Raw genomic sequence first — 27,269 nt, forward strand, 5'->3', positions numbered from 1 at the left:
TGTAGTAAGTTATGTCCTATTATATCAAAGCTTTTACAACAGAAGTCTTTTTAGTCGAAGAGAGCATTCGCTGCTTGAAATATCCTTCTATTTCGGGCGATGGTGAGATAAAGATCTCTTATTGAGAAATTGGGGTGTTCAGTTTTAGACACCTGAACATTAAACAGGAACTATTTCAAACAAGAGCTATAAGGTTAAGATGGAGTAGATTTCCAGGGGCCTGCGTAGTGCTTTGTTTTGGAGTTTCACGTTGAACCTCTTCAGCTTTCTCTCAGGTCACACCTTCAACCCCACATTAACTTGATCCACTTTTCCTCCTGCAGGCTCTCTCTCCATGTCTACACTGACTCCCTCGAGTCCCAGTAGTCTCACAGCACCGGTTCTGGTCCAGTTCCAGCTGGGTCTGTTCAGGGAGGTGGTTCGAGTCCCTGCGGGCAACCTGAGCTACCGTCATGCCCGGAGGTTGGCTGCTGAGGTCATAGAGCGCAAGGTAACCGCACGGGGTGGCGTTGTTTCCCGGCTCGAAAGCACTAAGACACAAGGAGGTGGGGCGGTATTATACATCTGATCGTCTGTGAAGGTTCTCAGTCATCCAGGTCATCGTAGCCAATCAGCCAGAGTTTCGGATGAAACTCTGGCTGATTGGGACCCACACCCAGTTTCACACCTTGGCTCAGGCGATTAGAGGATCATCAGGGGGTCCTTTTGTCCCTCTGTGGGGGGAAACTCCCACTAGGTTTATATCTGGGACTCTCCACCATTTGACCTTAGAACTGAAGAAGCTTCTCGGATGAGAGGTGAAACGTCTTCAAGCAACTTAAAGAAGTCCAGACGCTTTTCTTTGCAAGCTCCTTTGACTATACATCTGATCATGAAGAGTTCATCATCAGTCACGAGCGTTAAAGAGGCCATGCACCAGTTTTAAAATGGATGTTTATCTATGTTTTATTCTTACAGACACACACACACACACTCACAGTAGTGTGTTGTCAGATGAGCCGATATCAAAGAGAGGGGTCTTCTCAACCACACAACTGTAACAGCGAGCAAACATGTGCCACCTCCCAGAAATTCAAATGTGTTTATGAGGGGCAGCCAATGAGAAGACAGTTTGCTTAAACAGAAAGTCGGGAGAGGTGCTAAGGATGAAGTGAGGGCCATTATATGCAAAGCTACTGTAACACAGAGTCCAACAATATTAAATATATGGAGCTGGACAATAATAACTTCATAGAGTTGTACAAAAACAAAAAGCGAAAGTGCATAACAACCTGCAGATGTGCGAATCTGAAAGCCGTCACTATTTAGGAGGCACGAGAGATACTCATGAAAGAGCCTTTTGAAATGCATTGTGGGTATTCTGTTGCGGCATTTTTTGGTAGTTGGACCAATTCTAGAGAAGTGTTATCGTCTTCAGCTGCAGTTGGGGTTTAAAGCACTTTAAAGAGAGCAGCTTTTTCTGAGTCGACCTCATTTTTAGCTGGTAGCCGTGCAGATTACGTCTAGCTTTGTTCTGTTTCCTTTTTTTCTTTTGTTTTGGAGTTTTTGTTTTTTTTAACTGCCATTCGATACTGGTCAAAACTGACTGACATGTGGTTTGCTCAGATGCCACAGCTGTAGGAACAAACTGCGTGCAAAGAGTCAGAAGCGAGAAGGTGATGAAAAAAGATATTAATTAGAATGAAGTGCTGAGCTGTCACAACGCGCCCTGACCCATAACACAGTCCCACTTGGAAAATATTGTGATGATGTTTCAAATCTCTCAGGCCTCTCAGAACTGTCAGGAAGTGGACTATGAAAGGTCAACTTATTTATGAAGGAAGGTAATGTAGGTTTGTGCATGGAGTGTGGTTTTTGTCTGCAGAGTTTGGTGGTTTTGTGCTGTTGTGTATGCAGCACTCTGTATGGTGGTGTAATTTCACCAACATTTAGTATTGTGAAGTGGGTGTCACCCAACCACCTTCAGATTTTTGAGGGTGTTTGTGAATACAATTTGTTCCGGAAAACTAAATGACAAGTTTTAAAAAATAGAAGATATAAACTCGCCATTTAACAGATTTTCTCCACCCACCAGAGATGTATTTAGAATTAACGGGTACTCTATACTTGTTTATACAGTAAAATCTATACCCAAGTGCCAGCGCACAGACGGTGGAGTAAAACTGTAGTTGAGGTTAAATAAAGAAAGTTGTGAATTGCAGGTGTTGCAGGGGCTTCATCTCACTGTCACTGGGCTGGTCTTTGCACTTCCTCGGTTACAGGGACTGTGGTCGACACGAGCACACAAAACTTTCCAACCACAGCTTCTCCCCTCTGACTGAGACGCGTCTTGAGTTTCCAGGCAGTAGGTCAGCTCATCGTGTGTGTGTGTGTGTCACTTGTGCACGTTTTACATTCATTATAGTCACTGTGTCAATGATGGGTGAACACCCGCATCTCCAACACTGAAACCTAGCAGGTATTTGCTTTACCTTTAGGGTCACATAAAGCACAATTCCACTTATGCACTTTGAGGCAGGGGGGAAGTAATGGACACATTAGGTTTGTTCTATTGGTGTAAATGTTCGCCTTAATAACGCAATGCTTTGCATCACCTGAATGAGTACTGCTGTTAGGAATGGACATGGTCGGCACCAACGCTCAAGCAGGCTGTGGAGTTTGATGCTCAGCTGTTCTATCCCCAACACCATCACGCCACCTTCAGCAGCTAGAGCCATCGATGAATTCAGACCCTACCATCAAAATGTTCCAATCGAGACTCGTCAGACCAGACAACATTTTTCTGATCTTCTGTTGTCCAGTTTTAGTGAGGCCTGTGCGAACTGTCACGTCGGTTTCCTGTTCTTAGCTAGGAGTGGCTTCCTGTGCGGTGTTCTTCTGCTGTAGCCCATCTGATTCAAGGTTTGATGTGTACGCTCTTCTGCATACGTTGGTTGTAACGAGTGTTTATTTGCCTTCTTGTCAATATGAAACAGTTCGGCCCAGAGAACTGGCTAGACATGGTTGTGTGGAAAAATCCCAGCTGATCAGCAGTTTCTGAAATACTCAGACTAACCTGTCTGAAACCAACAGCCATGCCACGTTAAAGTTACTTAAATCACGTTTTTTCCTCATTTGTGGCTCAATTTTAACTTCACCCGGTCGTCTTGACCGCCACGTGCTGAAATTCACTGAGCTGCAGTATGATTGGCTGATTAGATAGAGCAGTTGAACATGTTTAAATAATGAATTGACCTGCAGTGTCACATCTTTGAATCTGCTGTTCTTATCATCCCTAAATGATGATTCAGATAGAAAAGCAAAGCTTGAGCTACTTCGCAGCCTTCCTATCTCTCTTCCTCAGTCGTACTTTGGCGACAGATGCACACAGATTATTTATTTCTATAACGCTGAACGTGGTGGAGTCACTCTCTACCTGTGGTGCATCACTCAGGTTTCCCTTCAGAGCTGTCTTCAGTCTGCATGCTCATCTTAATGTGGTTTTGTTCTTTACCGCCGTGCAGACGTGAAAATGGAAAATCACGACTGACAGGCTGCAGGTGGCTTTCTTTGCTGTGTCCAGTTTCCCAAACCACACTTGTTCTGATTTCAAATATTTAAATTACTCCATTTGTGGAAAAACTTACTCTTTTTTCCCCCATATTGCTTAATAACTTGTTTCATTTACTCAGAAAGCAAATCGTCACATTACCGGAGCCCTTCTGGGGGTTTAAATTGATCTTGTTGCTTCAATAGTGACTCAACCTGAGACTGCGGTTTTTGTTCCTTCGCGTGTTTAGGCTCCAGACTGCAGTGTGGTGGGTGTCGGGGAGAAGATTCTGCTGTTCAGACATCAAGCCGCCTCCGAGCAGTTGCTGCAGCGGCTGACCGACTCCGACGAGCTGCAGGATGGCGACCTCATTGAGGTCATCGTTTCAGGTTAGTGTTTGAGGTTTACAGAGGCAGGTGGACACTTGGTGAGATTTGGTGGTACTACGTGTACCTCATTTGTTTGGGTGACATATAGTTTATTCATGCATGTAAAATGCTGTTTCTGTCCAGGGGTTTGGAGAGAAGCTCTTGAATGGTAAATGGCCTGTATTTGTATAGCGCTTTACTAGTCCCTAAGGACCCCAAAGCGCTTTACACTACATTCAGTCATCCACCCATTCACACACTGGTGATGGCAAGCTACATTGTAGCCACAGCCACTCTGCGGTGCACTGACAGAGGCGAGGCTGCCGAACACTGGCGCCACCGGGCCCTCTGACCACCACCAGTAGGTGGTTTTAAATGGTCAGTTTTAAATGAGTCCAACTCTCCTACTGTTCCAAACCTATTTTCACGGGGGGCAGTGGGCGGGCGGACGAAGTTAAAACTGCTTGTTTCAGACGAGTCGAGCGCCTGCACCAAGGACCAGTATAAGACAAATGAGGATTATTTTGAGCTGTGAATCATGCAAAGCTACTATAGCGGAGTCTTAGCAGTAAATGCATGGAGTGTGGATGTCTGTTGGTGTAACGAGTCCTCTCTGTGATTCAGGATCAGCCTCCGTGACACAGGTGACGATGCGTCCACACTCCTTGGCGGTGCAGTCGTACCGGACCCCCACTTTCTGTCACCACTGTGGAGAGATGCTGTGGGGCCTCGTTCGGCAGGGTTTAAAATGTGACGGTAAAGGCGCTTTCACACTTCATCATGTGGTGGTATCGTCTCTTCACTGATACTTGAGTGTTGTTAAAGGTTTTTGTTTTTACTTTTATCTCTTTACAGGTTGTGGATTAGACTTTCATAAACGCTGTGCTTTGCAGTTGCCCAGTAACTGTAGCCGAGCACGGCGTCAGGTTAGCACCAGCTTTTCCCTGTTTCCACCCCGGCGACCTCGCACACACTCGCTGTCCAATCAGGCAGGCGGGAGTCTAGAAGAGGTGAGGAACTGCTGTGATTGTAAAGCAGATAAGTGTTTTTGCAACCCTGGATTTGTTTGTTTCTCCAACACACCTGTAACCTTTACTGGTATAATCGAATCACATATTCACACAATAGATTTCTTTCAGTTATTCTAAGTTGATATCTTTCACTTTGCATCTTTCTCCAGATCAGCAAGTCCAAGCCCGCGTCCAGGCCTCCATCCTGGGCCGAGGCTCCGGTGTGGCTGGGAGTCGGGTACAGCGACTGGAGCAGGGCTCAGGTCCCTCACACCTTCCACATCCACAGCTACACCAAACCCACCGTCTGCCAGTACTGCCACCGGCTGCTCAAAGGCCTCTTCAGGCAGGGGCTGCAGTGCTCAGGTGAGAAGGAAGAGAAAAACTAAGCACATCCCATGTTTCAGTAACTTGTTCAACCTCCTTTAGCAGCAATAACTTGTATTATTCATGTCCTGTGTGACTTTATCAGTTTCTCACATTTTTATGGGAGAAATTGCGTCTGACTTTTTTTTGCAGCGTTGTTTCAGTTCACTGAGGTTTGCAGCGATTCGTTTATGCATAGATCTGTAGATTTGCTGCTGTGCTTGTGATCATTGTCCTGTTACATGATTCAACTTTGTCTAAGCTTTATCTGTCAGACAGACGGCATCATATATGCCTCTAGAATACTTCGGTATACTCTGGCGTTAATGGTCGACTCAGTGACTGCGACGTGTTTGGTTTCCTCTGAATGTGGTTTTGTGCATCTCGTCAGTGCAAAGGACGTTGTTCCAGAGGTCTGGTGGTTTGTTCAGATGGAACTTTCCAAACATCATCTGTGCTCCAATGTTCTAATTAAGGAGAAGAGGCTTTGTCTCCAAACAAGCCATACTCCTTCAGTCTTTTTCTAATTGTACTGTCACCGGCCAGCTGTATCAGAAAGTAGATGGCATGCATCTACTGCAGTGAGACTCTCTTGCTGTGACGCCATGACAGGATGTAAATATTAATGGTTTACACCTCAGCTGAGCTCTTATTTTAGCCAGCTGCACATTTCGTTTGGTAGAAGGAAATTAGCACAAGACAGCACAAGTGGTAAGAAAGGGTTGACGTCGCTGAAAAAACCCATAGCAAACCCAATCTACGTCAGGGTTGGTGAACTTAGTCCATTTAGTCAATGGGAAATGAGAATCACATCAGATTTCCTGTAAAATGTATTTCCCTCACAATTTGGCTCACAGGAAATTCTCTACAAGTGCACAGAAAGTTTATTAGTCTCTACAAAGTTTAGTCCTGCATAATTTACACTTGTACAAGTGAGCTGCCACACAGCCGTCTCACCACAACCTGTTTAACAGCACGAGGCGTTTAACAAAAGCAAAACTCACTCTTGTATTTAAATGTAATACCTGTTTCTATTATTATAGCTGTTTGACAGGTCTGAAAAACAGGTTTGTGTAATATCGCTTAAATTAGAAACATCCTGTCTCAGAGTGAGGCTGAAAAACTAGTTCATACATTTATTACTTCCAGGCTTAAAACTTTTTGATAAAGCATATAGTTAGAGCTGGATCACGTGACCCTGAATCTTCCCTTAGTTATGCTGCAGTAGGTGTTAGCTGCTGGGGGAGTCCCATAATGCACTTCACTCACTGTGTGTTTACACACCTCTCTGCATTTAATCATAAGTTATTATTAATCTCTGGCTCTCTTCCTCAGCGTCTTTGTCTGTCTTCCTTCCCTCACGCCCAGTTAGTTGCGGCACATGGCCGCCCCTCGCCGAGCCTGGTTCTGCTGGAGGTTTCTTCCTGTTAAACGGGAGTTTTTCCTTCCCACTGTCACCAAGTACTTACCTTGAGGAGGTTGTCTGATCGTTGGGGCTTTCTGTCTGTTATTGTGGGTCTTTACCTTACAATACAGAGCATCTTGAGTTGTTGTGATTTGGTGCTTATAAATAAAACTGAACTGAACGTGGCAACTCTGTAGTTTTGTAGGATACTTAATTTAAGAGGAGAAAATCTTTGATCTTGCAGTTTGCCTGTACCCTCCTACCAGGCTTCTGCTGTCAAACTGGCTGCACATGAGTGCAAAACTTTACGGCTGCGTCACCTCGAAGTCTGGCTCAAAGGAACATCCTGTGCCATGGGTTATTTGTTCTTTTGTTAATTTTCAGTTTGCCTCTGCATCTCAGCAGAGGTCCCAATGTGGCCCGCTGGCCTGGATCTCGACACATGTGGTCTAAAGGTATAGATAGCACAACAGGTCACCTTTGAATCTTATTGTCACCCACTCCTGTGAAAGAGTGGGTGACAGGCCTCCTTCTTTACAAACCTGATAATGTTATGCGTTCAGATCTTGTGGCCATTTTTGGTGCTCTGTTCCTGCAAAGCTTTGACTTTGATTAGTAATGCTTGACTTGGAGGCTCACGAGCACACAGCAAACACTTGTTTTGTCAAGGAGCTTGTGTATCCCACGTACTTACGTAAGCAGATTGGGTTGAATCTAATTTTACCTAAATGCCTGGATGTGTCGCAGATGTCTCGAATCTCAGACGACATTCATTTTCATCACGAAAAAAACTGACCGCAATATTCTGACTCATGAGTTTGTATCTTTCCAGACTCCAGCACTCTTCCTTTTTCTGTCAGCCTTTTTAAACCTCCCACGTCTCCTCCATGGTTTTTCCAGACTGCAGGTTTAACTGCCATCGGCGCTGTGAGCCTTTAGTCCCCAGAGACTGTCCCGGAGAGAGGAACGGCATGAACGGGGAAGGTGAGTGACGGTCCCTGGAGGTCTGAGGTCTGGTTTTCATTTCATATTCTGGGCTTGTGGCTGTGTTAGACCATGGCTCTTTGAAAAGGGGCCTGACTCTGATGCTGTCAGCATGAGTCGAAGCTGATTCACCCTGTTTCCCAGGAACATTTGATAGATTCAGGCCTCACTCTAAATTAGCATCTCAGAAACGTCACATTCCTCCGAGTAGCGGTGATGATTAGCTGCATGATGAGTCAGGTAAACTGAGCCCGATGAGAAATGAGATGAAATGATTTCACCAGAGAATATGTAAAAAAGAGAAAACAAAGACAGGTAACTGATCAGCAGTATTTCAGATGCATTTTAAGTCATTTATTGAGAAAAATCAGACATTTTCTTTTGTTCGGTTCATCTTGAACTTATTTGTTTGCTATTTTTACCTCATTATTTGTTGGTATTTTATGGCCCTAATCGTGTAAATAATATAAATAGAATTAAATGTAGCTGTTCATTAGTTGCTGATGTCACATTTCCAGAGAGCCCAGCAGCTGATAACAGCTGCCAACCAGACTTGGAGGACAATGAGTCAGTGATCACCAGCACCACAGAGATCTGCGACGATGACATGTTCACCGATGATGACTCACAGGCAGAGACCGGGGAAGTCGAGCAGCTGCGAGAGCCGATGAGGTCAGAGGGGCACTAAGTTTTTCTGATGATCTAATCCCAGCTAAAAGCTGTCTGCTGGTGCAGACAGCGTCCGAACGATGTCAGGCGTCTGAATCACACGTCGCCCAAATTCCCGTATTATAAAACAGACGTTTATCGTCCCTGTCGTTTATATCTGGGTTTTCTCGGCTTTGTTTGTGGCGCACGCTGCCACCTAGAGGCGACTTCTGTTTAATTCACCATCTCCAAACGGACCTTTATTTTGTCCTCCCTCTCTTTTTCCGCCCGCCAGTCCTTGTTTCAGCAGCAACATCCCCCTGATGAGGCTCGTCCAGTCGGTGCATCACACTAAGAGGAGAGGCGGAGGAGTCCTGAGAGAGGGGTGGCTGGTCCACCACACCAACACAGACACATTGGTGAGGAACACACTCTTTCAGATCTGGAAACGTTCAAAAAAGCAAAATGTTTTGCTCAGGTTATGATATTTGTAAAGCAGAATCACATTTTCATCGGCTTTTAACTCGGTCGTGTCTTTACTCAGAGGAAACGCCATTACTGGATCTTGGACTGGAAGAGCATGACTCTGTACCAGAATGAAAACACCACGAAGTTCTACAAGGTATGATAGTTGCATGATATAAGACGGAAACAGACAAAGCAGCATCCTGTGTGCTGCACGCTCACTCCCACTCGTATCAAAGGCCTCTGTCATTAACATGTATGCAGAAATGTTCCTGCAGTGTGCCAGTGTTGTTCCTCCCACTGTGTCACTGTGTAAACAGTGCAAACATCCACCGAGGCAGCTCGCGCTCTGAGCAGTGTTTACTTTAAAGAGAACAGTATTGTATTTTGTGTATGTTCATTTCTCCTTCGTTTTAAACGTACTTTAAGAAGTTTGTAGTGCAGTGAAAATCAGACAATGATAGCCTGACAGATGTTACTTTGATTATAGAAACATTATGTAGGAGCAGGCCATGGATAATAGCTTTAAACCTCCTCTGCAGGAGATCTCTCTGTCCGAGGTGCTCGGGGTCCGAGGCCCCACCCAGCTCTCCGTGCCACCATCAGACGGCAGCACTCACTCGTTCGAGCTGGTGACTGTGTCGCTGGTGTACTGCGTGATAGCCGGCGAGGAGGGGGCAGCCTGGGAGAGCGCCATCCGGCAGGCTATGATGCCGGTGGAGAGCAGCAGAGGACACAAAGATGAGATCCAGGGTGAGTCAGAAAACATCAGATATTAATATCAGATCTTACTCTGAATATGGTAACAGTGATGGATATGGACCCGCAACATTCAGTTAACAAGACTTCCTGTCTCTGATTACAGATCAATACCGATACAGACGCAGTGCGGTAAGATTTGAGCGAGTTTATCGTGCACACGTTAGAGGAGTGTTACAGAGTGTCGAAGTGTGTTTGTGTGTGTTTCAGGACATCAGCTCGGTGTATCAGATCTGTACAGACGAGGTGCTGGGGTCGGGACAGTTTGGCGTGGTGTACGGAGGTCAGCTGATTCTCATTATGTTGTTATGTCCAGAGAACTGAACACGTGGAGTACAAGAAAATCCTGTTTTCTATGACTGTGACTGTCTTTATGCAGTGATCTGAAAATACACAGTACAGAAGAAACAGTTTCAAAAGACACCAAAGAAATCAGAGACTTCAGAGGCTGAAATGTTGCTCAAAACAAACTTTTTCATCAAATGTCTTTCTGTTATTGCTAAGCTACAAATGCTCCTTTGCTTCATTATCACGTCTCTTTTCTTTTTCTTCTTCAGGAACTCACAGGAAGTCGGGTCGAACAGTTGCCATCAAGGTCATCGACAAGACGCGTTTCCCCACCAAACAGGAGACGCAGCTGAGAAACGAAGTGGCCATCTTACAGGTTTTAATGCGGTTTTTATACACTTTACAAGAAATGACACAAAAAATGTAACAAGTTACTGAAAACACGTGAGGAACAAACCAGGAACAACCTGATGGTTAACCTTTAAAACGATGATCTGTGACATAATTGTCAGAAAATTCACATTTTTTTCAAAGTTTTTGCCAATTTATTTAGAATGAATTAAATATTAATTTGCATATATGAGTTTTAATTGGTATCATATTGGCCACATTTGGCATTTTAGTTTATTTTTTCAAAATGTATTGCTTAAAAATGTGTTGTGCTCTTTATTTTGGTTTTTGAGGGAAAAATAAAATCACACTGATGATGTAAATGCCTCAAAACCTCATGCATCAAAAACGATATATTAGGCATTAAGGGGTTAAAGAGCCATTCATCATTGCTTTAATAACTCCTGATCCATTACATCACTGTAGAAGAACTAGCTTGGATATATTAGTGACAGTTACTTAATCTGGTTTAAATCCTGATGGATTAACTACGGAAGAGGATTAGGGCCACTGGAAAAAAAATCTGAGATTAAACTCAGAATTCTGACTTTTTCATCAAAATTCAGAATTCTGACTTTAATCTCAGATTTTTTGATCTGCTGGGATTTTCCCACACAACCATCACTAGTTTACAGGGAATGGCCTGAAAATGAGACAAATATCCAGAGTCTTCTGGTAAAAACAGGCTCCTGATGTCAGAGGAGAGTGGGCCGACTGCTTTGAGCTGAAAGGAAAGCAACAGTAACTCAAAGAGCCACTCGCCAGGTGCACTCCTGTCAGCTAAGAACAGGCCTGAGGCTAGACCAAAATCTTGCTGTGGAGGAAAAAGGAGGTCCAACCTGCCTAATAAAGTGTCTGGTGAATGTTTATTGATGAACAGATGGTTGTGGACATGATTAGTAAATAATCATCAGTTATTAGTGAGTTATTAGCACAAGTACAAATAACTGTCACATTGTTCCCGATTCCTTCCTCACTGCTTCCTCATTAACTCAACACATTTGATTGAAGTGTTGCAGATTTTCGGTTGATTTTTAGTGTTATAGTCACGATCAGGTGATTTACTGACGTGCGTGTTTTCCAGAATCTGTCGCACCCCGGCGTGGTTCTGTTGGAGGGCATGTTCGAAACTGTCGAGCACGTGTTTGTTGTAATGGAGAAGCTGCACGGAGACATGCTGGAGATGATTCTGTCCAGCGAGAAAGGTCGACTCCCTGAACGCATCACTCGCTTCCTCGTCATGCAGGTACGAGATCCCGATCTGAGAAACGCTCCAGGGGTGTCTAGAGGATGTCCTTGTTTTTTTTCTTCTTGTTTTAACAAAGATGCAGGGACCTTTAATGTTTCTGTTTATCCCAAAATTAAATGTGAAATTCTCAAACGTGTGCTTCAGATTCTGGAGGCTCTGCGGTACCTGCACTTGAAGCACATCGCTCACTGTGACCTGAAACCTGAGAACGTACTGCTGGCCACTTCAGACCCCTTACCTCTGGTGGGATTTTGCACTTTAGTTCCCGATACAGCACACGGCATCTTATTTAATCAGCTCTGCCTCTGTGCCGCAGGTGAAGCTGTGCGACTTCGGCTTCGCCCGGATCATAGGGGAGAAGTCTTTCCGGCGCTCCGTCGTGGGGACTCCGGCCTACCTGGCACCCGAGGTGATCAGCAGCAATGGCTACAACCGCTCTCTGGACATGTGGTCTGTCGGCGTCATCATGTACGTCAGCCTGAGCGGCACGTTTCCCTTTAATGAAGATGAGGACATCCGGCAGCAGATCACCAACGCCACCTTCATGTACCCGCGCCAAACCTGGGCCCCCATCTCACTGGAGGGTATGAACGGTGTTTTTCTTTAGTTTTAAAACTTCTTTGTGAGCTGGGTTTACAGTTTCTCAACATAGTGATGATGAGAGTTTATTATGCTTTCCCTGTTAAAGGTTTCACACACTACAAACTCCACGTCGGAAAGTTGCCATGTCAGCCCACAGTTTTGCGTCGTTTTAAACATTTAAATATATTTTCTTTAGTTTGATCCATGTCTGCCCACACATACAGTTTATAGTGTCATGCTTGAGTCCTGTTATTCTCCTGGTTCTCCACTGGGTGGCTCCAGTGAGCAAATCCTCTTTTTGAAAATCCTTCTCCGTCTCATTTCCTCCCCAGCTGTGAGCCTCATCAATAACCTGCTGCAGGTGTCGGTGAGACGGCGGTTCACCGTGGGCAAAGCGCTGGGACACAGCTGGCTGCAGGTCGGACACTTTACAAACGCTATCATTGAGAATCGTTTAATTTTGTAGTGTGAAACAACAGAATTAACTCGATCTAGTGTTACTGCGTTCATAGGTGTTGACCAGGATGCTCAGATGCTCCTGATGTATAGATGTGTATGAGTCATGCACGCTCTCCTCTCGCTACTGCAGAACTTCCAGCTGTGGTGCGACCTCCGGGAGTTCGAGCTCAGGATGGGCTGCAGGTACCTGACGCATCGAGGCGACGAGGACCGATGGCGCTTCTACGCTGCAGAGATGGGGCTGGACTTCCCCTCCCGCCTCTGCTGTGACCCCAACAAAGAATTGGACATGTGACCTCGAGCACAGAGGTTAAGGGTCGGACACTTTATCAGACTGTGCAGCTACATTTAAAAAAAACAAAAAAAACATTCAGCAGTGAGGCCGCGGATCAAACGGGAGAAAAGTAATAAAGACACAAACACGTGTGGTTTTAATAATATAATTTTCCTTTTTTATTTTCAAGTTGAGGTTTTTAACATATGACTGAAAGAGTGGCATCAGTGATGAGACAGCATGAGTTAGGGATGAGGGGGAGGAGGAGGAAAATGGAGCACAGATGAGTTAAGATATCGAGATCATGCACAGGGAGGAGCCTAACACAGCGATCGTCGTGGCTGACCTCTTCTCTTCAAATGCTACCCTAAACCCTGTGTTGTGAGTACGCCTGCTATGGTTCCACGTACAGTTTTGATTCTTCCCGTTTCATCCACAACTTTCCTGATGCCCTGTCTGACACCTCTCTCTGTCTTTGTCCCCCTTCTCCTCGTAATTTTACAATTAGCCCAAAAAAAGGCTAAAAAAAGGAGTTTAATAAGAGAGGCGTGTGGGAGAGGTCGCTCTCTCTGGCCATAACAGCTCATCTTTCTGTATCCGTTCCCGAGTCACCGCCCAGCCACGGCGCTCTCCTCCCGTTCCCCCCACCTGTGTCTTTTAATACTCGGCGCTCCCATTCGTCCTCCGTGTGTTCCTGAGTTTCTTAAGGCTTTAAGATCTCCAGGTTAAATCGCATCTTTGCTAACATTCAGGTTTCACAGTGCTGTGGTGAGAGTTTTCAGTAGCACCCGACAGGCCTCGCTCCTCTGCTGACTGCACTCGTGAACGGGCTCCTGCGGGGGTTCGTGTGAGGGCGAGTCGGTGACTCAAAAGGCCGTTTTTTTTTCTAAACTTCAACATAGCATGCATCTGCACAAATACACAACCAACCAAGCCAACTGACCAATCACGTTTTCTTCTTTGATCACCCTTCTACAAAAAAAAAAAAAAAAAAAAAAAAAAGGAGGAGAGGGGAAGAGCACACGGCTTTGCTCAAAAATAATCTAACTTTCGTTCTCTCTCGTTGCCTCCTTCTCTTTAAAGCCTTGTGAAGGCAGGTATGTCATTATGTATGCTGCTTACATAAGTTCAGTGCAATAACTGGTACACCTGTTTTTTCTTCTTCTTTTCTTTTAAACGAGAGAGGAGCTGAGCAGCCTGAACAGAGTTTGTGAGGTCTGAGCAAAGTCTTCTGCTCTTCCCCTCTGAGCAGTGTTCCTGTGTTTTAAAAAGAGGGATGGGCGGAGTTAGGAAGAGGGGAATAAAGTTAAGATTTGAGAAGGTGGTGGGGGAAAAAAAAAAAAGAATAACGTGTTTTAAAGGGACAGTGGAAGGGTTTAAAATCGCTCTCTCCAGACAGGAGAAATAAGAGAAGCTGGGAAGAAGGGGTGAGGAGGAGGAGGAGGACGTGAAGAGAAGCAGCTGCGCTTATAAGTCGCTCTCTCCGTAGAGGGCACTGGAGAAGGAGATGTAGTCCAGGGCGCCGGAGGGACAGTCCGGTCCGACGTACCTGGTCATGCGGGTGATGCAGTACTCCGCCTGCTCGGGAGGCAGCTCCCTGCGCAGCTCCTCCACCGTGATGTAATTCTGCGGGAGAGAGAGAGGGGGCGAGGTGTGATTCACGAGGAGCTATTGTCTCCTGTTACAAATGTACTGGTGCATCTGTGAGGATCGGAGAACGATGACTCAAGGTTCAGGCAAACAGTCCTGCAGTTCGAATTTGGAAAGATGAAAACCTGAATTTAAATTACGGACTTGCTGTTGAAATAAAGCTGTACAAGATAAATCGCGATGTTTCTCCCAGATTTAAGGGGAAATTTTGCTCTTTGTTTCGATCGGGACACTCAGAGAATCCAGGTTGCGTATGTAATCAAAGAAAAAGCTTGGAGTGAGATAAAGAGTGCTTCTGTATAATTTCTTCCTTGCATACCTGAGTGAGTTGCCTCAGTTTGGATTGAGTTGTTTTGGGATATAAGCATTTAGGTGCCACAGCATCACCTCCCCTTGCCAGAGGTGTTTTCTATGAACGTGAACATTTCAAAAAGTCTCATAAACCTACATACAAAGTATCAACACATCAGTGCCGATACAATCATACCAATGACCAAAAACCTGATTTGTCAGATTTGTTTTTGTTTAATTTATTGAACTTGTTATAATTAAGCCAAATTATACTATTTATATAGCCTGTTGGGTTAGAAACCATATTCATTAATAAGAAATATGCTGTCTCATAGTTTTTCTTTCAGCTTTCGAAAGCTGGTTTCTTGTTTATTGCTTAAATTTTCACTTCACAAAGCCGACTCCAGCCTGGGTCACTTACAGCCTATCCAGCAACTTGACTTTCTTATAACAAAACCACAGCGCTCCTGGATCACAGCTAATACGTTACTCTCACTGTAAATAGATACTGTATCAGTGGTGACAAGGTGTTTGATACCAGAGCCTTTATGTTATCCGTTTGTGGTCTGAGTTCCCCAAACTCAGTGATTTCTAAAGTGTGGGCTACGAATGAAAGTATGTACAGTTACATATTTATATGAATGTATTTATTTATATAAAAGGTGAATGCAAACTGGTAACAGGAGGAGTTGACTGTGATGTTACTCATTACTCTGAGTGTCCCAGTGGTAGGTGGGTCATACTTAGGATTTAACTCAGCATATGACTGTGTAGCATTAGAGATTTATAGCCAACAGTCTGTGTTTTTATGTTGTTTTTTTAAATAAAAATTTCAAGGATAAACGTCACTGTCTCTTGTGTTGATTTCAGATCCATTGAATTTTTTTGTTTTTTGAAGGAGTGCAGTAGCACTCTTGACTTTGGCAATGGCTGCCCTAACCGGTCACGTTTGGATGCAGGCTAACCATCGGAATTTGAAAGGAAATTATGCATTTCTGAAATGCAATAAACTGTAAATCTGTAAAAGTTTTATTAACATCAGCACTAAAAATGTGTGCCGGGAGCTTCGCTACATGAGTTTCCCTGTCTGTGTCGCTCTTTTTATGTGCCCCAGTACTTTTGTCCATATCAATGTGTCCTCTGGCTGCACTGGAAGCTCTGTACAGGCTAAATAAGAAGACCAGTTAGATGATATAAGGTAAGAAGATGCTGTATCCATCTGCTCACCTTGTCTGAAGCCAGGATCTTGAAGGAGGCCATGACTTGTTCTGCAGTGTCGGTCTCGGCGGTCTCACGGGTCATGAAGTCGATGAAGGCCTGGAAGGTCACAACGCCCGTGTTGTTGGGGTCCACCAGGGTCATGATACGTGCAAACTCCACCTCACCCTGTCAGCAAAAGCAACAATCAGCAATCGTTACTGCGCAAACGAATCAGTAAATTCTTATAGTTTACATTTGAACTACGCTCAAGTTGTTGTACAAGTCAAGCCTATGAGCGCCTGACCACTGACCAGATCGTAACCCATGGAGATGAGACAGGCACGGAAGTCGTCTGGGTCCATCATGCCGTTTCTCTTCTGCAAAGGAACAGCACAAAGTATCGCTTTCATTACTGTGCCAAAGAGTCGTAGTAATTAATGAATTCACTCATTAGTGATGCTAAAACATCAATGAGCATGAACTTAAGCGACGTATCGAAACTTTTTCAGCCTCTTAAATAGGAAATGCCAAAGGAAAAGTTTGAAAACTATACGAAGCACCGCTCTCTTCTCCTCGACCTACGGTGTCGCCTCACCCTGTCGAAGTGGTTGAAGGAGGCCCTGAACTCGTTGAGCTGCTCCTGGCTGATGCCCTTGGCGTCGCGGGTCAGGATCTGGTTCTCCACCTCGTTGATGGTTCTGGCGATAGTGGTGAGCAGCTGCTCCCAGCCCACACGGATGTGCTGCAGTGGAGAGGGAATGGGAGGAAATTAAAACAGAGGTAGCGTACACTTTGAGTAGAGAGGAGTGAGAGCTAAGCCCATCTGCAGATCGCGCTGCGGTCTGCATGCACACCTCCATGGTGTAGTTGGTGTGCTTGTTGTCGAAGATGAGGGACTCCTGGATGAGCTGGTGGTCTCCCTCCAGTTTGTCGATGTTGGATTTGTAGTTGATGATGTTCTGCTCGTACTGCTTCAGGCTGTTCATCTGTTCCTCCAGGGAGCCGGCGATGTCCACAGACACGTGGCTGATCTCCTGCAGACAGGAATCAATGAGGAAATGCGGCACTCACCATACTTTCACATATTTTACTGCATTATTTTGTAGCAACAGCTGAGCGTTACTGTTCCCACAGATCACGTTGATCCGACCGTGCAGATTTACACACAGCACTGGTTACCCAAGCACCCCCATCTCGTACCTCCATCTTGGTTTGAATCCAGGGTCCGATGATGTTGGCCTGAGCGGCGAACTGGCGCCTCAGTCTCTCATTGGCCTGCTGCCTGGCCACCTCCTCCTGGAGCATTTGGTCTCTGAGGGGCACGAGGTGCTTCACCTGCACACACAGTTTATATCTGGTGACTGTGTGTAACTTACATTATTACAGTTTACTTAAACATGTTGTCACCTCTTCCATTTCTACGCTTGCATCACTGCATCTTTAAATTAACTGAATGTTGCTGTCACTTTTTCCAAGTCTGTATACATAGTTTTTCACTCCAGATTGTAACTTCATGATTGCCCAGATAGAAAGAAAAAAAAATTTGTTTCTTGAGCACAGATGGTGTGATGTGTGTCGCACTACGGCTGCACCGACAGGCTGTCCTGTGGAGTTATTTTGATTTCCCCTGAGAGCCTCTATTAGATTATTCTGTTATTATATGTTACCTTATATATGTAATCAGAGTAGTTGAATTAGGAACACCAGACCAACGAGGTTCAAGAGGCTCTTGGCAAAAAGGGGGACACGCCGGTGAACCCAAAACACACAGATCCTTGTTTGAAATCGGGGCAGAATAATCCCCAGAACTGTGCAATGACTAAAGGGTGGTCTAACCCCGGAGGTCGAAGAAAGAAGCTGAGAATCACCCAACTGGAAGACACTGGTAGCTGCAGCAATAAAAATAAAGGTTAAAAGCTCCTTAGACAGAGGTTCTAGTCTAAGAACATTTGAAAGGTATAAGGTGGCATTAAAATGGGAGTGGAAAACTGGAGCACCAAAATAAAGCTGTGGGAGAATTGGGGAGTGATGGGAGAGTCATCTGTAACTGCTGTTATGGTTGTAAATCTAACTTTGCTTGCATCTGAACTGCGTGAACACAGAGGTCATCCCACATATGGTCCACCCGTTAAAGGGGGACAGAGGGCCTCAGGACCAAGAAGAACTGGACCTTGCGACCCTGGAGTGCATGTTGTAAGTGATCTCTTTCAGAGATCAAAAGGGGGAATTATTAGATTATTCTGTTATTATATGTTACCTTATATATGTAATCAGAGTAGTTGAATTAGAATACTGCTGTAGATCACATTATACCCTTTAATATAGAGTGTGTGAGCTGTATGTAGTTTAGTTCTCATTATACTTTTGAGTTAACAGAACATATTCACATATTAGTTCATTAGATAAATGTGCATCACTCTGTATCCTTGATCTGCTGGGAATGTGTTACACTGTTTTCTTGACATGCTTAATTGTTGAATCATGAAGAGAAGGTTGTAAGCAGGAGACTCTGTGTCTAAAGACAGGGGAGATAGATAGACCACATTCCACACCCCCACCTTACAGAAAGCAGAGAAACAACTGCCGAGGTCATAACTTAGGCGCTGTAACAGAGAAAAAATGTGATGTTTTGGCTTTTACGACTAGCTGGGGGCCACTAGAGACTATAAAAAGCTGAGCAACCCGTCACCATTTTGAGACATGTGCCTGACCCTCTGGTAGCATCTCTCCCGTCCGGACGTTGTAATGCTCTTATTGTTGAATTGTATGGAAATAAATGATTTGTTGATTGAGCATTTATACACCGAGTATTGTCCTTCCTTCAGCCCAAAGATTCAAAGAATTGGGAAAATTCAACACCTCACAGCCAGCAGTGCTGAGTGTCACTCTAACCCACATGTACTGTACTATTCCTGACCTGTCGCTATGTTTGCACTGTGCTAATATTAGCTGGATGACCAAATGGAGTGTACACAGAGAGAGAGAGAGAGAGCCAGGTTGACATTTGCTGCTACATAATGCTAACTTGCTGAAAGCAGATTAAAGAGCAGCCACGCTCCTCATTGTGTCTGCGATATAATAATTAATTTGCTCCTTCTACAAACGCTGTGTTTGTGGGGTCCGTTTGACTTGACTCACAGTGTCCCACTTAGTGCTCATGTCCTGGGAGGAGAGGTTGGTGTACGGGTTGATCCCGGACAGCTTGATGCCGTAGGTCTGGGCGATCTTCAGGATCTCGTTGTGGATGCCCAGAGTGGCCATGCGCTCCTTGTCGGCCTCGGGCAGAGTAGCCTTGAACTGGTCGTGAGCTGTGATCAGACTCTGTGCGGGAGGAAAACAAATATAAGGTGGTGTATTAGAAAAAAGAAAGACAGAGTGTATGTTTTTTTGTACAACTTCTTCCTTTGGTACAGATTTAAATGTCTGAGAAAAAGAAAAGAGCCTGGTTCTGCTGGAGGTTTCTTCCTGCTAAAAGGGAGTTTTTCATTCCCACTGTTGCCAAGTGCTTGCTCACAGGGAGTCGTCTAATTGTTGGGCTTTCTCTGTATTATTCTAGGGTTTCTATCTTACAATATAAAACAGTGTGAGGGGACTGTTGTTGTGATTTGGTGCTATATAAATAAAACTGAATCAGATGGTTACCTGGATCTCTTCAATGCTGTGGACAATGAACATGTCCTGCAGGTCCTCCATGGCTCCGTCCATCCAGTTGTTGAAGGGTGCCGCACGCTTGGCGAACTCCAGGTACAGCTGGTCAATGGTCTCCCACAGCTTCTCCACACGCTGCCGTCACAGACAGAAACACACTCGTGATGCTGAAGCAGACGTGTGCATACAAACACGGAGGGAATCTGCCATTTGCACTCTTCGTGTTGTTTTTGTCACTCCTCGCTGAGCATCGTGAAAACATTAAGCCGAATTTGCTGATAAAAATCAAGACGCCCTGAATCACATTAGCTGTATTTGTCTGGTGTCCTGTGCTTATAAAACCTCACAACTTCACAATTTCCAGATCTTTCTGCCTACTTCCTGTAACTCTGTCACTTCCTGTAATCACTGGTATTCTGCTTTTCAGTCTGTTCACATGGAAACGCTCCTTTGTCCTCTTTCCCACCATGTTTCCGCTGCTTTCTGATCTCAGAGAGCTGCCCACGGTTTACCTGCTGCTTCTCAACTCTCTCCTTTTTGTCCCTACACTCTCCTCCTGACCCCCTGCTCTCTCTGAGGCAGACGGCCACCCCAGAAACTCGTTCAGCTGGAGGTGTTTTCTTGCTTGCTCGCAGCGTATTGTTGAGTTTCTATTTATAATATTCGAACCATATAAAAGTGTACTCAGATCTCTGGACCTGTGCACTACAACTGAAGCTGAAATGACTTTCCTCCACTGCCGCCTGCTCCGAGTGTTGGCCTCTAATCACCAAAACTCAGATTCATATTACACTAATCAAAATTTTATCTCTGTGTAAAACATGTTATTTTATTTTTAGTTTCCCACACTCTCAAAATCATTTATGTAATTTTTTTTAGTGTCACTCTTATTATCCAATCGTCTAAGCCTGACCACACCCTCCCAGCCAATCAGCTGCTAGCCCCTGCTGTGTACAATAACTGCAATCAGCAGTTTTGCACCACCTGTTGTGCATCCCGCATCCTCCCCATCGCCTCCCTCATCATTCATGCACTCATTTCCACTCATCCAGCTCAGTCTCAGGAAGGCTGGAGACGATCCCAGCTGTCTTTCCAGACAAAAAACTGTAACGTGTTCAGTGAGTTGTTTACATAAGCAGCTGATTGCTGTTTAGTTTTACCTCCAGTGAATCCCTCCTCTTCTGGGTGAGAGTGCCCAGATTGTCCCACTGGTCACAGATACCCTGGCAGCGGGTGTTGACTGTAGCAGCATCGTGGTAGTCCAGCTCACTGGAGAGAGAGACAAACAACAAAACAGACGAGTACATAGACCATTATCACACAAATATTTACAAAATGGTAATAATATTAGCTGAAACTCAGCTAAACCCGCTAATAAATCATCATTACGAATAATCACGTTTGTCAGATGAGTGAAACTCTCCTTTCAGTCAGTGTAAAGAAATTTAGCTGCACGTTTAACCAATGAGATTTCTTAATATAAGAAAAACAAGCTGAATATAAACAGTGAGTCTCAGTTGTTCTACGTGATAAAGTTTAAGCTCTCTGGAGTTAAATATTAAAAAATGAAGTGTAAAATTAGAGAAATCTATAATTAAATTACTTTGGTGTGGTATGAATAGCCAACAGTTCAAAGTCTAAAATGTTTGTCCTCTTTCACATTTTCCAAAGCCGTCCAGTGGGTCGGATCAGGGTCTTCACTGGGCCGATTCTGGCCCCCCGGGCCTTATGTTTGACACCCCTGATCTAAAGTAAGGTAAAGTTGAGGAAACTCTTCTGTGAAGTGATCTCATTTCTCCAAATAACCCGAATATTTGATGCCCTTTTATTAAATGCATTGATATTTCGCCCTCCTTTGAGTTGAGGGGCATCTAAGAACTTTTCTTTCTTGATACCGAGGTCATGATTTGTGCTTTTGAAGTCCTCGCTGATAAATTATACTGTACATTTTTTCAGCTTTACAGTGCCGATCTGCTCATATACTGTAACATCAAAGAAATCATCTCAAGGCTATCTCGGAGAAAAAAAAAGCCCTGAGGAGCTGCGGAGGATAAGTAAATGGCGAGATCAGAGGTTTCCGCTCTCTCGTGAAGCACCCTTTCATCTTTCTTATCTCTCATTAATATTTTCCACTCATCTGTTGCATCTTTTGTTCCTGGCTGCGTTCGTGTTCTCGTCTGCTCTCGACATCCCTGCCGTCACTTCAGCTACTCGCTTTCTTCCCCTGCTCTTCTTCCCATTATGCAGAATAATTGGGATAATGATTTCTCCACCCCCGCCCCCACCCATCATGATTTTCAACATCTCTCTTCCTCCCCGTGACCTTAACGTCCGGCATTAGGACACATCTCGTCACACGCTCTCACTTCAGCTCCTGAGCGATGGCGGCGATCTGCTCCACCCTGTCCTGGTGAGCGGCGAGGTCGCTCTCGAAGGCCTCGTGCTTCCTCATCAGGGCTCTGATCTCCATCAGAGAGGCCGACTCGTAGTCCTTCTGGGACAGAAGATCCTCCTTACCTGAAACACACACACACACACACACAGTTACTTTAAAGACGGTAACAAGTAAAAGTCGGGCCCACAAGCTTTTAAAGTTTTACAGCTCTCGCTCAGATTTTTATATCTCCCACTCGCTGTATCGTTTCAGTGTCCCCATGAATCATTAGATCCTTTTTAATTGCTCTGTATAATCTTACTGGGCCATTTATGGTGCTTTGATGTGGTTTTGAGGGTTATCTTTTGCTGCTTTGCCTTATTACACAGTAAAGTGTGAAGACTCGCGATTAATGGAGGTAAAAAAAAGCTACAAAACAAGAATAGTTTGATACGTCAAATATAAAAACAACGAGGAGAGGACAAGAGCATGTTTAATATTCGATAAATGTTTCTTTACACAAAAAGGCGACCTTTCAATCGTCGAGTCACTGTGTAAATGACTACGCTAAGAAGGATCCGCATTTGTCACTCTTTAAGGAAGCAAACAGTAAGTAACATTTTTTATAAAGAGCTTCTCGCAGATAAATCACAAAGTGCTTTACAGCAAAGAAAATGAAAAGAATGGAAATGCAACAAATAACAATGTAAAACAGTAAAATACAACAAATTAATTAAAAGCTTGCCTATATAAAAATGTCTTCAGCTGCTTTTTAAACGAATCAATGGCGTCTGCACAGCGTAAAACCAGCGGGAGAGAATTTCACAACCTCGGTGCCGCTGCCCGAAAGGCCCGATCACCAAAAACTGGAGTGATATGAGATCTTTGCTTGGTGCGAAGATCTCTCTTTAATTCAGTTTATTTATATAGTGGCAGCACTCGCTTTAAAGTGCATTATATTGTGAGCTAAATAAAATACAAAATCTATCCACCACCTACCTGTAGTCCAGGCCTCGTGCATGGCGCACTTCTGCTTGAACTTCTCGGCCAGGTGGTCGAGTCTCTCCAGGCGGCGGATCTCTGTCAGCAGCCACTCCTCGTAACCCTTCTCCACCTGCTCCAGACCTTTCCAGGCATTTGCGATGTCCTGAAGGAGAGGGAGCGCTTTCATTATTACCCTGTGCTGAGGAGGAGGAGTGTTAGGCGTATTATCGACACGTTCGAGGGGAATTAAGAGCTCGTGACGGCCCGCCGTACTCTGACTCTGAATTGATTTGAGATTGTAGACCTCGAGAGGTTTTTAATATCTGTAAATTTCTCAGAAAGCAGTAGCTGAAAAGAGAGTCTCTTTGAAGTTTTGCTTTATACAAAGAAGATGATGAAGAAACAATTTTTTTCTTTTTATCCTTTTATCCTTCTTCTTGACTAATTTGAGCTGAATCTGGGTGAATGTTTGGGCTGGATCGTACTCCACTCACCCTTAGGTGGAAGCTTGCCTGCTGGTGGGACACTATATGTGGAAGTCCCTGTTGGTGACAAACTACTAGAAAAGATTCAGTGTGCTCATTATCTCTGTTTTATTCCCCGATGATGTGTTGGAGTCATTACATAACCTTGCCATGAAAATAAAGGAATTTTGATTTTATTTTGAAAGGGGAGTGCTTTGGCGTTTTCAAAGAGCACCTCGAACAGAAGTGCCCGTGTCTAACCACCAACTGAAGTGTGACTTTGTTGTTTTGGTCTCTTTTTTCAAACTCTACGTCTCATAAAATCCTTTCCAAAGTAACACACAAAGAATTTAATCTTTCAACTGATGTGTGAGCTTGAAAATCCTGAGTGATGCATTAAGTCGTCCTCCTTGCTCACCGACACCATCTTGCCCTCAGAGGGCATGAAGGCGGGCCTGTTGCTGAGCCTCAGCTTGGTCTGCAGGGTGTTGAAGTTGATCTCCAGCTGGCATTTCTCCTGCACGCGGGGCGGCTTGTGGACGCGACGGTAGTCACGGAAATCCTCCAGCTTCTGCTGCATGGCGCGCATGGTCTGCTCCGCCACGCGGTTCTCCAGCCAGGGGATGGTGCGACGGATCCACTCGAGAAGCTGCAGAAGAGAAACGCAAAGGTTACTCAGAGTACTCTGATTACTTCAGTCTGCAGTTTACATGCACACCCACACACATCATATGACCTTTATGACCTATATTCTGTATGTCTTTAGTGAAAGAAAGTCTTTATTTAGGGTCATGTTTGTGCATCAGTTCTAGCTGCTTTGTATATCAGCTACTCGCATGTTTCTGATTATTTAAAGATATAATGCTGTGCAAAAGTCTTGAGCCACCCTTCATTTCTGTACATAGGAAAAAGTTGCTCATATTCCACCGCACTTTCTGCATAAATGCGCTTAGTTGTCAACTTTCCCTTTTATGCTTCTATAACTGAGAAAAAAAAATCGATTTTCATAAAACGACTTCAGTGAAGGAGCAGAAAGAGTGAGGAGAAGTGTGGGACAGACTGAGAGTGGGAGTTGTGCGGTCGCAGCGGTTTCTCACCTCGCTGGCCAGCTTCTCGTACTCCTCCATCAGTTTCTCGTTCTCCTGGTTGACGGCCAGCACCTTGCAGATACGGTTGGCAGCTGTCTCGGCCTGAGAGGGAGAGTAGCAACAGCTGATTTACCCAGATTCACGCAGCTCGCACGTTTACTCAGCGCTGACGTTACGTCACGATGACCGCGTTTCACGTGTGTCATCTGATTTATTCAATTACAAAGGGAACACTTGCTCATTCGGTTTGTGCTCCGAGCTCGTCGATCCACAGAAAAATAACGACATGAAACGTGGAGAAGTGAGGCGACACCAGCTCACCTGTTCTGCGCCGGCGAAGGCGTGGTAGAAGCAGGACACGTAGGTCATGATGGCCTTCTCGTCAGGTTTGGGTGTGTTCACGATATCTGAAGGTGCAAAAACAATGTTGAGCTTTATTATTATATTATTTTAAAATAGTCTTGGCAAAGGTTTGAAAGAATGATCCACAGGGCAGGAAAGCAGAGCAGACGTTTGATTCGTTTTTACTGCATTTTATTCTGAAAAGCCACTTTGTCAGGTTTAAAAAGCATTTTTTAAATAACATTTTTATTAAATATTTAAAAATCTGATACAGCTTAGTGTGGCAATATTGTATCGATGCAGGGACACTAAATATTTCACTAAAGAACCAGAACTCATCTCACCTGGTAGGAAGCAGCCACAGTCTGACCTGGACTGACTGCAGTCACTCTCAGAGAGACTGATCAAGGTTTGCAAATAACTTAGAAATGCAGACAGATTACCAACATGCTGCCATCAGTCTGAACGGATCTTTGATCCTAACTGGCTGCCAGCTGTTTGTGTCCTCATTATATTTCTGTAGACCAGGAGGTTTACTGAGTGCAACTGTCACAGTTAAATGTGAATTACTGACGTAAACAGCAACAGACGTGAGTTTTGAGTTTTTATTGCAGTTAATTGTCAGAAACAGAGTGTGTGTAACTGCAAACTTGGTGACTGGTGACTCCCACCTCAGTTAAATATGCTGAATTAAAATGTGACCGTGAAGCGTAAAGAGCATTATGATTTATTCTTGCATTAATCACTCGTTTTAGGACATCTGCCTACAAAGCAGTGATATTTCCAAGGTCAGAGCCGCTGGTTCCTGAGTAGATGCATTTAAAGTGATTTAAAATGCATTCGTTTTTTCAATGAAGATGATTGAATTTTCCGAGCAAGCCGGAGCCACCGTGTCTGCCATCATGCATCTCGCTGCAGCTGAGCTCATCACCGTGTGTGTCAGCATAACAAGACAGAACCCGCTTCCTGCACTGCTCCGTCACGTTGACGTCTCGTGGCCTCACCTTCAGCGTCGAGCATCTTCGGGATGTCCAGGTACTTCTCAGCCACCTCGAAGGCGGTGTTCAGGTTACCGATGGGGTCGTCCTGAAGAAACACACAATCAGTGTCACACACAAAAGACTACACGGGGAAGCACGCCAGCCACGACAGTTCTGATGAGTGTTTTGAAGGCGAGAAATAAACCCCATTAAGAAATGTTTCAGTTTCAGAGTTTTGGCAGGATTTTGGCGAGCAAACAGCAGCGCAGTTTCCAATTCTGTCGCATCACATCCAACTTTAAGGGATGCAATTTTGGCAAATATTCTTATTAACACTCTTAATCAAGCTTGTGATCTACAAGTGCAGTATTGTGATGGGTTGTCTTTTTGGGTTCTTTTTAATGAGCTGAAATCAGTTCACAGGAAAAAATATTTCTAACAGAGCTTCAATGATGAAAGTGAAAAGACATAAAAAGACTGCATTAATCAAGGTTCAGTATAAAGGTTGAAAATAGAGGGGAAAGTAGAGAAGGATGGGCCACCTTTCTCAGTTTGGAGTAGTCAATGAGGTCGGGTCTGTGTCTGTGGATGAGGGCACACAGGGCCAGGCCATCCTTCCAACTGAGAAGAAGAAGAAGAGGAAGGAGGGAGGCATGAGTGAGGAAACAGCGGCAGGCAAAGAGGCGTGAGGAGAAAAGAAGGAGAGTAGATGATCAGTGGGTGACATGGAGCGAGGAAAACATAAAGAGGAAAAGAAATCAGCATCAGACAGAAGTATAAGCTGAATGATTGCAGTTCCCTGCTGATGCCACAGGTCGGCATCGCTCACCCACCTAATGTGGAAGTTCTGTACATTGACGTTCCTGTAGGGGGCAGTCTTCCTCTGGCACCACAGCAGCAGACCCTCCTTAGCAGAGGTCTCTGAAAAAGTTGAGAAGAGGAGATGATTTTAGATGAGGGTTTGTGTTATTTTGAACATTAAGAGAAGAAGAATAACAGTCAGGAAGAGGATGACAGAGAGTGATTGGGGCTGTCAAAAGTTTAAATACTGCACAAAGATGTTTAGGATCAAGATCTGGCATTAAAAAAAGCTGTATGATGTTAGCAGCAGTCAATATATTTCTCAAGCTCGTCTGACGGGTGGCTTAAAGATAATTTCCTGCACTAGTGGAGGGAAGAGGAGTTATGAGAGGTTAGAGCGAGGTCGATGGCGAAGAAAGTCAAGCTGTATGACAGCAGAAGAAGAGTGAAGAGCGGAAGCAATAAAAGCTAAGCTAAAGGAGATGACTTGAAGGTAAGTGGGGGCGTGGGGGTGTGGGGGGTGTGGGGGCGGAGTGTGGAAGGACAGAGTGAACAAGGTCGGAGTCTTTGTAAACAAGAATTTATTGTGGGTTGACCTGCTGACAGCATTAAGGTTAAAATAAAATGGCATGAGGTGCAAATGCAGCCCAGGGGTGGGATTACCAAACAAG

At 44.6% G+C, this 27,269-nt stretch overlaps 2 protein-coding genes across 3 annotated transcripts in view; one reads left to right on the top strand and one right to left on the bottom strand.

Moving 5' to 3' along the window:
* Positions 1–334: 334 nt before the first annotated feature.
* prkd4 (protein kinase D4) lies at positions 335–12,797 on the top strand. 2 transcript variants are annotated; one of them, XM_085349493.1, is made up of 18 exons: positions 335–490; positions 3,780–3,918; positions 4,522–4,653; positions 4,753–4,907; positions 5,078–5,273; positions 7,579–7,662; positions 8,181–8,334; positions 8,606–8,729; positions 8,855–8,932; positions 9,318–9,528; positions 9,641–9,666; positions 9,745–9,817; positions 10,092–10,198; positions 11,297–11,458; positions 11,606–11,704; positions 11,778–12,045; positions 12,376–12,461; positions 12,633–12,797. In XM_085349493.1, the coding sequence occupies exons 1-18, from the start codon at positions 335–337 to the stop codon at positions 12,795–12,797; spliced, it is 2,415 nt and encodes an 804-aa protein (XP_085205619.1). The 2 variants fall into 2 exon arrangements, with proteins under 2 accessions (XP_085205619.1, XP_085205618.1); XM_085349492.1 differs by having other exon boundaries at positions 9,641–9,817.
* Positions 12,798–12,931: 134 nt separating this feature from the next.
* The window catches only part of actn3b (actinin alpha 3b), a 37,970-nt gene continuing 23,632 nt past the window's right edge, over positions 12,932–27,269 (bottom strand). Inside the window, exons 5-21 of the mRNA XM_085349495.1 lie at positions 26,631–26,718; positions 26,340–26,418; positions 25,822–25,903; positions 24,797–24,882; positions 24,485–24,577; positions 23,806–24,036; positions 22,939–23,086; positions 21,932–22,082; positions 20,726–20,834; positions 19,560–19,700; positions 19,056–19,238; positions 17,118–17,252; positions 16,772–16,951; positions 16,513–16,659; positions 16,229–16,294; positions 15,945–16,103; positions 12,932–14,402 (exon numbers count right to left, since the gene is read on the bottom strand). Coding sequence (XP_085205621.1) covers positions 14,244–14,402; positions 15,945–16,103; positions 16,229–16,294; positions 16,513–16,659; positions 16,772–16,951; positions 17,118–17,252; positions 19,056–19,238; positions 19,560–19,700; positions 20,726–20,834; positions 21,932–22,082; positions 22,939–23,086; positions 23,806–24,036; positions 24,485–24,577; positions 24,797–24,882; positions 25,822–25,903; positions 26,340–26,418; positions 26,631–26,718 — 2,237 coding nt within the window. The 3' untranslated portion in view covers positions 12,932–14,243. The remainder of the gene's footprint in view (positions 14,403–15,944; positions 16,104–16,228; positions 16,295–16,512; positions 16,660–16,771; positions 16,952–17,117; positions 17,253–19,055; positions 19,239–19,559; positions 19,701–20,725; positions 20,835–21,931; positions 22,083–22,938; positions 23,087–23,805; positions 24,037–24,484; positions 24,578–24,796; positions 24,883–25,821; positions 25,904–26,339; positions 26,419–26,630; positions 26,719–27,269) is intronic.

This window comes from Diplotaxodon limnothrissa, linkage group LG3 (assembly GCF_057381915.1).
Source record: "Diplotaxodon limnothrissa isolate DT_005_m linkage group LG3, D_limnothrissa_male_GT1.1, whole genome shotgun sequence".
NCBI classification, from domain to species: Eukaryota; Metazoa; Chordata; class Actinopteri; order Cichliformes; family Cichlidae; genus Diplotaxodon; species Diplotaxodon limnothrissa.